We start from the raw sequence: 8,903 nt of genomic DNA on the forward strand, positions 1-8,903 counted from the left end.
TGACCCGGCGCCCGCGCCCCCGGGGCGAGCGGGCCGCGACCCCGACGTTAGACGGCCATGGCCGCGAGCGCGCCGCTGGGGTCGGCCGCGGCGTCCGCCGCGCTCGCCTCGACGCGGACGAGGTGCTTCCCCGGCACGAGCACGGAGCCGAGGCTCCGCCGCCGCTCCTCGACGACGTCGACGCCGTCCCGGGTCAGCGCGAACGGCCGCGTCTCGAGCCTGCACCGGCGCGCGCCGCGTCGACGCGCGTCCGCTCGCGCGCGCGGCGCCGCGGCGGCGGCGCGCGCGCCGCGCGACGGCGTCGCGGCCGACGGGCCGCGCGCGGCCGGCGGCGGACCGGGGCGAGGGACGCCGGCGCCGCGCGCGTCCGTGACGATGAAGTTCCGGAGCCGGTCCATGCACTGGAAGACGCCCACGACGACCTGCGGCGCGCGCCGTCGCCGCGCGCGCGCGGCGACGCCGCGGCGACGCCGGCGGGCGCACGCGGTCGTCGGAGAGCGTGAACCGCAGGCGCCGGCCGAGCAGGCCCGCGAGCCGGGCCTTGGCCGCCGCGCCGGCGGCGTCGCCGCTCGCCGGCGGCGGCGGAGGCGTCCACGGCCGCATCGTCGCGAACGAGTTCCCGCTGGGCCTCTGGCGCGGCACGGCGCCGACGATGGCGCGCCAGGCCAGCGGCCTCGCCGTGCGCTTCCTCACCTACGACCTCGCCAGGGACGAGCTCCGCCGCTCCTCCGGCGCGCCGCGGCCCTGGCACAGCGTCCTCGCCGGCGCGTTCTCGGGAGCGGCGTCCGCGGTCGTCAACCCGTCGCGTCGTCAAGAGCCGCATGCAGTTAAATGAGGCGGGGGCGTGTTGAATCCGCACTTTTTTAGGCTGTTGAACTTTTTTAGTTATTGGCCTTGCGCGCAAGACGACATTGAGCCCTTTCAGATGCAACAAGAACCAAAGGAATCGGTGGCCATGGCGCCGAGAACGAGCATGCCAAAGTAGCCCCTCACCATTGCCAGAGCCCTCTTTGCCATCGATTTTCTCAAGATACAGGTCCGCCCTTCGAGTGCAGATTCTAAGCGCCCCCGCCTCAAATGCAGGAGCTAGATGCCAGCCCGGCTGCTCGTGTTCAGCCGCGGCTAGGCTTGGAGTCCCAGTGCCGCAAGGCCTGGTGCCGCAAACCCCCCCGGGGAGGCCCTCTAGCTGTTAACCTCTCCTAGCCTAGCAGGCCGAGGCGAGCCGCGCACTCGAGCCTGTGGAGGTTTGGACTCGGCAACGGCGCGGCGGTCTGTGGCCTGTCGGAGGCGGACCCCTACTACTTAGTAGTCGCGATCGCTGCGCCAGAACAGGAGGACGTGCGAGAAGACGTCCTCGGGGACCTCGACGAAGAGGCGCTCGTGCAGGGGCACGTCCGACGACCGCGCCGCGCGGCCGAGCGCGCGGAGCGACGGCCGGCCGTCGCCGACGATGCTGCTCGGCCGAAGCTATGGTGCGCTCAAACATGGCCCCAAACATGGACATGGCCCCATACAACTCGAGCGCCGACCTTATAGCAGTGCCGAAACCAAAATAAAATCCTAATTCGGCGCCTCGCGCTTCCGCTATGCGGCTGCTATGCGGCTGCTATGCCGGTGTATGCCCGGCTGGTGTATGCCTGGTGGTCGGCCCCCTCTGACTTCCGCGCATGGATCGTGCAGGCCAACGTGCCACAGAGCGACGGGTCGGGGGCGGGACGGCGTGGCCTCGGCGAGGCCGCGTGGAGCGACGGGTCGGGGGAACGCGGAGCGACGGGTCGGGGGAACGCGGAGCGACGGGCCGGGGGAACGCGGAGCGACGGGTCGGGGGAAAGCGGAGCGGCGGCGCGGGCGGCGGGTCCGGCGACGACGCGGGGGCGGGTCCCGGCGGCGCGCCTAGGCCGCCGCGACGAAGCGCCGGTCGTCCGAGTCGGGCGCGAGGGCCGCGGCCTTGGGCGCCGCGAGGCGGTCGAGCCGCTCCATGAAGGCGACGGCGAGCAGGGCGCCCGGCGCGAGCGACGCGAAGGCGAAGCGCCAGCCGATGGCGCCGACGCCCGCGACCTGGTTCACGAGGAAGATGGCCGGGATCGTCGCGACGAAGCCGAGCGCCTGGTTGACGACGAGCGCCGTGCCGACGAGCTCCGGCTCGACGAGCTCCGTGACCGACGTCGTGTACTGGGGGCTGTCCGGCACGAGGAAGAAGCCCCAGGCGACGACGAGGACGGCCGTCGCCCACCCCGGCGCGCTCTCGCCGACGGCGCCGACGCTCGCGTCGCAGGCGAGGGAGACGAGCGAGCAGGCGACGCACATCTTGCAGCGGCCGTACCTGTCGCCGCAGTCGCCCAGGGCGACGCAGGACACGGCGCCGACGGCGATCGCCGCGAAGCTCAGGAGCGCCGCGGCCTGGGGCTCGAAGACCTCGGACCCGAGGAAGTGCGGGAGCCAGGACCAGGCGCCGTAGAGCTCCCAGGAGTGGCCCATGTAGCCCAGGATGGCCAGCACGGCCTTCTTGTTGCCCGCGATGCGCGCGAGGTTCTCCACCTTGAACGTCGACGGCGGCAGCGCGAAGGGCCCGTCGGCGACGAAGAGCACGGGCAGCGCCGCGCCGACGACCGTCGCGCCGCTCGTCGCGAGGGTCAGCAGCACGAAGCCGCGCCGCGTCGCCCAGAGCTCCGCGGAGCCCGGCACGGCCTTGACGAGGTTCGCGAGGCCGCTGCCGGGCGCGATGGCGCCCACGAGGAAGCTCATGGCCAGGCCCCGCTTCGCGACGAACCACGTCGCCAGAACCTTCGTCGCCGGCGGGTAGACGAGCGCCATGGCCACGCCCGTCGCGAAGCGCGCGAGCAGCGCCTGCCAGAACGCGCGGCACGCGAGCATGGCCAGGTTCGCGGCGACGGCGAGGAGGCCGCCGAGGCACATGAGCCAGCGGCAGTTCGCGCGGTCCGGGAGCTGCGTGCCCGCCTGGGCGAGGCAGCACGCGACGAAGCCGAGCTGCACCGCGATGGTGAAGAAGCTGCCGTGGCCCTCGCTCACGGAGAAGGCGTCGACGAGGTACTGGAGCACGACGGAGGACGAGAGCCACGTCGACATGCAGAGGAGCACGCTCAGCGAGAGCGTCGCGCAGGCGCACCAGCTCCGGGCCGTCGGCAGGCCCGCCTTCTCCGGCTCCAGGACGAAGTCGTCGTCGATCTCGGCGATGGCCGCCGACGGCGCGAGGAGCGGGCTCGCCGTGACCGGGTCCATCTTGGCGGCGGCGGCTTTATCCTCGGGGTCCGTGAGCGTCCGCTTGCGCTGCTGCATCAACGGCCGCGGGGGTGACGCCGCTCAGCAATGGCTCAGCCGCGGCGGCCGCCGGCCGCGCGCGGACCACCCACGCACCGGGCAGCTCCATCGACTTCAGGGCTCCCACGGCTTCCGCGCATGGATCGTGCAGGCCAACGTGCCGCGCCGCTCGAGCGCTGGGGCTGCCCCCGCCGCGCGTCGCCATGGCGCGCACGTCCGTGCACGCGAAGCTCCTGGCGGCCATGGACGCGGCGCCCGAGGAGGAGAAGGAGGAGGACGTGCCCATGGCCGAGCTGCTGCGCCGCGAGCGCGCCGAGGCGGCCGCCGCGGTCCAGGCCCAGGCGGACCTGGCGCGCAGGGAGGCGGAGCGCGCGCAGAAGGAGATCGAGCTCGAGCTCGAGCTCGCGCGGCGCGCCGAGGAGCTCGACGAGCTGCGCAAGAAGCAGGAGGAGGAGGAGCGCGTCGCCGCGCGCTGGGCCGCGATGGCCGAGATGGAGCGGAAGACGAAGCGGTTCTTCGACGTGAACCCCGAGACGCGCGGCCGCCAGCTCGAGTGCGTCACGACCGGCGGCGTCTACTTTGGGGACTACGACGTGCTCGGCGACGACTGGGTGCCCAGCGGCTGGGGCGAGTTCCGCGCGCCCACGGGCGCGACGATCTACGAGGGCGAGTGGTCCAGAGGCCTGCGCCACGGCGCGGGCACGCTCTACTTCGAGACCGGCGACGAGTGGCGCGGCACGTTCCACCCTGTGTGCAAATCAAATCTTCAACCCGACTTCAATGTTCGCGTATTCGAATGTTTCGACACAAGCTCTTCGGCCGCGCTTCGAGACGTCCCAAACCGGTGGTTGATTTGCACACAGGTTCCACCTCGACGAGGCGCGCGGGCTCGGGGTCTACAAGTTCGCGGGCGAGGAGGACGCGGAGACGGGCGCGCTCGAGGTCCGGGAGCGCGACGCGTACTACCACCGCGACGCGCGCGCGGCGTGGTACGACGAGGTCGTCCCGGGGCGGCGCGTCTTCGTGCCGAGCTTCCGCCTGGAGAACGTCGGCGACGCGGGCACGGTCGTCGGCCGGCCCGCCGGGCCGTGCCGCCGCGCCGAGTCCAAGTACCTCGTCCACTTCGACCTCTCGGGCGAGCGGCGCGTCGTCGACTTCGCCGTCGTCTACTTCCGCCTCCTCGTCAAGGAGCCGCTCATGCACCGCTTCGAGCACGCGCAGGAGCGGACGCCGCGGCGCTACGACTACGCCGCGGACGTCGCGGCCCGCGCGACGAGCGACTACGCCGAGAACTTCTACCGCGACGAGGTGCCCACGAAGGCCAAGCCGCCGGCGCCGGCGAGCGAGGACGGCCGCGCGGCGTTCCTGCGGCGCAAGGCGGACCTCGCGCGCGCCGCGGCCGCGGAGTCCAAGGCCGCGTCGCTCGGCGACGCGCTGACCGCGAACCAGGAGGCCGCGGCCGCGACGGACGAGGAGGAGGCCAAGTTCCAGGCCGAGGTCCAGCGCCAGATCGACGCGCGGCAGAGCGCGCGGCGGAACCGCAAGGCGCTCATGCGCGGCGGGCTCACGGCGGCGAAGAGCGACGCGGCCGCGCTCCGCGACATCACGCGGCCGTCCCACGAGCGGGACATCGTGACGGAGAACCTAAGGGCCGGCGTCTAGCCCCTAGACCCCGAGCGCGGCGCGGGCGCGGCGCGCGAGCTCGCCGACGAGGAGCGCGCGCTCGCCCGCGACGTTCGACGAGAGGAGGTCGCCGTTCTCGTGCGCGCGGCGCAAGAGGTAGGGCATGACCTCATACAAGCTCCCGTAGGGGACGTACTTGTAGGCGCGGTAGCCGTGGGCGCCGAGCGTGAACGTGAGGTGGTCCGCCATGCCCAGGAGCTGGCCGAAGTAGACCTTGGACGTCCGCGCGTCGAGGCCCTCGTTTGCCATGACGTCGAGCGCGCGCTCGACGGAGGCCCGGTTGTGCGACGCGACGAGGACGTTCGCGGCGGACCGGCCGCTCCGGACGTCGGGCCGCGCGAGCGCGAACGCGACCGCGGCGTCGAAGCACGCGTGCGTGTCCTCGATGGTCGCGTGCACGGGGTCCGCGTAGCCGAGCCGCGCGGCCCGCGCGCGCTCGAGGTGGAGGTACGCGCCGCGGACGAGCTTGGCCCCGAAGTGCCAGCCCTCGCGGTTCGCGAGCGCCGCGTGGCGCTCGAGCTTCGCGGCCGTCGCCGTGAGGTAGCACTGGTACGTGTTGTGGACGACGGCGCCGCCGCCCCGGTTGTACTTGCGCATGAGCTCGAGGCAGATGTGGTCGATCGCCGGCTGGAAGTACGTGTGCTCCGCGTCGACCATGACGCGCACGCCCCGCGCCGCGGCCAGCGCCGCGAGGCCGTCGAGGCGGTCGAGCATGGCGTCGGCGAGCGCGCCCTCCTCCTCCGTGAGCGCCGCGGCCGCGAAGGGGCCCGCCTCGCGGCAGAGCGCCGACAGCTCGCGCATCCGCTTGACCGAGATGACGTCCGCGACGCGCACCGCCGCGCCCGGCGCGCGCGCGCGCGCGGCCTCGAGCGCGTTGAAGGTCTCGGCGGCCGCGGCGCGCGACGCGGCGCTCTCCGTGAAGAGGCCGAACCAGGCCGCCTCGAAGGCGCCGCGGTCCGACGTGGGCAGCCGCTCGCCGCCGAAGAGGCGCGCGGTCTCCACGAGCCCCGAGCTCCAGCGCTCGAGGAGCTCGGGCTGGCCCAGCGCCGTGACCTTGATGGCCGCGAAGCCGTCCTCGGGCGCGACGCGGGCGACGGCCTCGATGGCGCCGGCGAAGATGTCGCGCGCGGCGTCGCACGCGGCCTCGCCCGCGTAGTCGTAGACGCGCGAGCTCGGCGGCGGCGCCGCGCCGGGCGCCGCGTCCTCGACGTCGGCCTCGGCGGCGTAGTCGAGGATGGCGCCAACGCCGCGCGACCGCAGGCCCTCGACGGCGCCGCGGACCTCGGCCTCGTCCTCGCCCGCGACGAAGTGCGCGAAGAACGTCGGCCGGACGACGGCGGCGACGGCGCGGTCGCCGAGGACGCGGCGCGCGGCGGCGAGGAGGCGCTCGCCGTGGGCGACGAGCGGGCCCACGCCGCAGGCCTGGAAGACGCAGAGGGCGCGCACGAGGTCCGCCGTGGGCACGCCGTCGAAGGCGAGGCGCGCGTCGTCGAAGCGCAGCCGGCCGCCCGCGCCGTCGCCCGGGAGCGGGAGCGTCGACGCCGGGCGCACGACGGACGGGCCGGCGCGCCGGAGCAGCGACACGGCGCGGCGAGAATGCATCGGGCGCGCGACGGACGGCGCGGCGCGCCGGAGCAGCGACACGGCGCGTCGAGAATGCATCGCCATCCCCAGTGGGAGCAGGTCACCGCTATTCTTCCGAGTCTGTGGCAACGGACGCTGATTGGGCGATCGCACACGGCCTGGAGGCGCCCCGTCGTCGTCGCCGTCGAACGCGGGCTGGGCCTTGTGGTCCAGGAGCCGCCGCCGTTCGCCCGGCGCGCCAGCCCTCGAAGGCGCCACGTTCGCCGCCACCCTATGAACGGGCGCGATCGGAACCACCCTCTTAGCCGCCTCCGCCCCCGTCCCCGACGAGGGGGACGCAGATCTCGTTCGTCTTGAGAAACGGCAGCGTCCAGGGCGGGTTGAAGCGCCGCCACTCCCAGCCGTCGCCGACCGCGAGGCCGTCCGCGGCGGCGGCCTCCCGGAGCGCGGCCGCGCGCCGCGCGGCGTCCGCCTCGTCCCAGCCGCCGACGTACGCGGCGACGGCCATCGTCGTCTCGGGCCGCGACCGCAGCGAGACCGCGTCGGACGTCGGGCTCGGCGCCGTCGCGAGCGCCGACGGCAGCAGGAAGGCCATGGCCCCGGTCGGATAGCTGGTCACGACGGGCGCGGTCATGGCGATGGCCTCGCGCCGGTCGTTCTGCGGCGCCGCCATGACGCCGATGTACCTGGCCAGGTGCCCGAAGGCCCGGCCGTCGGCGTCGCCGCTCTCCGCGGCGACGCCCGCGGCGTAGCGCCGCACCTCGTAGGTCGCCGCGCGGCGCACGACGTGGAACTTAGGCGTCTCCTCGGAGACGCGTCCGACGACGCTGCCCATGGTTCGCGGCGCGGGGGCGGCGGCGCGGCGACGAGGCGCGGCGATGCGGCGCGGGCAGCGGCGCGTGTTGTGAACGCCGCGGCTGTACGGCACCAGGCCTTGCGGCACTGGGACTCCAAGGCTAGCCGCCGCGTCCGCCACGGCGGCCGGGCTGGCCTCGAGTGTGATGCACTATGGAGGTAAATTGAAGGCATGGAGTCATGTTGGACTTTAGCGACCGGCTAGCACAGCAAAGGCTGGCCCGCCTCGCGCCCGAGCCGTCCCTGCACCCATGGCGACCATCGTCCTGGACAAGGACGATCCGGGCGCGTCCATCGCGGCGCAGGCGGCGCTCCTGCGCCGGGCGTCGTCCGCGCCGCGGCCGCCGCCCCTGCCGCTCACGGCGGCGGCCGCCGCGGGCGACGTCGGCGCGCTCGCGGCGGCGCTCCGCGGCGGCGCGGCGATCGACGCGGTGGACCCGGCCTGCGGCGGCACGGCGCTCCACGTCGCGGCGAAGCGCGGCGAGGCGGCCGCCGTTGCACACTTAATCGACGCGGGCGCGGACCGGCGCGCCAAAGACGCGGCCGGCGCGACGGCGCGCGAGCGCGCGGCCGACGACGGCAAATGGGTCTGCTGCGCGCTGCTCGGCGCGGGCCCCGACGACCCGGCGCCCGGCGGCCGCTGCGCGCGGCCGCCCCTGCAGGGCGCGCTGCTCGCGGGCGACGGCGAGGCCGCGGCGGACGTGCTCGCGCTCGGCGCGGACCCGGACGCCGCCGCGGCCGCCGACGGCGCCACGGCGCTCCACGTCGCCGCGGCGGCCGGGTTCCTCGACGGCGGCGGGCCGCTCGCGCGCGCGCTGCTCGGCGCCGCGCGCGCCGTCGACGCGCGCGACGCCGGCGGCTCGACGCCGCTCGCCGCGGCCGTCCACGCGGGCCGCGCGGGCGCCGTCGCCGCGCTCCTCGGCGCCGGCGCGTCGCCGCGGTCCGCGGACCTCGCCGGCGAGACGGTCCTGGCCGCGGCCCGCGCGCTGGCCTACGACGACGCCGGCCGCGCGATCCTCGCGGCGGTCGAGGCCGCGGCGGTCGAGGCCGCGCCGGCCCCCGGCGCCCCGCGCGCGGGCGCGGACGCGGCGCGTTAAAACCACGGGCACCTAGCGGCGGGGCTTGGGGCGGCGGACCTCGATGAAGGCCGTGTTGTGCGGCGTGTGGGAGAACGTGTGCATGCGCGTCGCCAGGACCCGGTCCACGGCGGCCGCGTCGGCGAAGGTGACGAAGCCGAAGGACCGCGCCGCGTTGAGCTCGACCTTGGCCAGCGCGCCGTACTGCTCAAAGTACGCGCGGAACCGCGGCTCCGTCGTCACCTTGGGCACGCCGCCGACGAAGACGCGGCGGGGCTCGACGTAGCCGCCGGGGTACGCGTCGTGCTCCTCGAGGGGCTCGGACGCCCCGCGGCGGCGCCGCCGCGGCGGCGGCGGCGACGGCGACGGCGACGACGACGGCGACCGCCGCCGGGGCCGGCCGCGCGGGGGCGCGCTCCGGCTCCG

General features: G+C 75.0%; 1 protein-coding gene across 1 annotated transcript; it reads right to left on the reverse strand.

The window, feature by feature from the left end:
- Nucleotides 1-4,944: 4,944 nt before the first annotated feature.
- On the reverse strand, nt 4,945-6,564 carry PRD1 (hypothetical protein; the record flags this gene model as incomplete). The annotated part of the gene is made up of 1 exon (XM_009038408.1): nt 4,945-6,564. The coding sequence occupies one exon, from the start codon at nt 6,562-6,564 to the stop codon at nt 4,945-4,947; it is 1,620 nt and encodes a 539-aa protein (XP_009036656.1).
- Nucleotides 6,565-8,903: the final 2,339 nt, after the last annotated feature.

The sequence above is a fragment of the Aureococcus anophagefferens genome (genome assembly GCF_000186865.1).
Source record: "Aureococcus anophagefferens unplaced genomic scaffold AURANscaffold_8, whole genome shotgun sequence".
NCBI classification, from domain to species: Eukaryota; class Pelagophyceae; order Pelagomonadales; family Pelagomonadaceae; genus Aureococcus; species Aureococcus anophagefferens.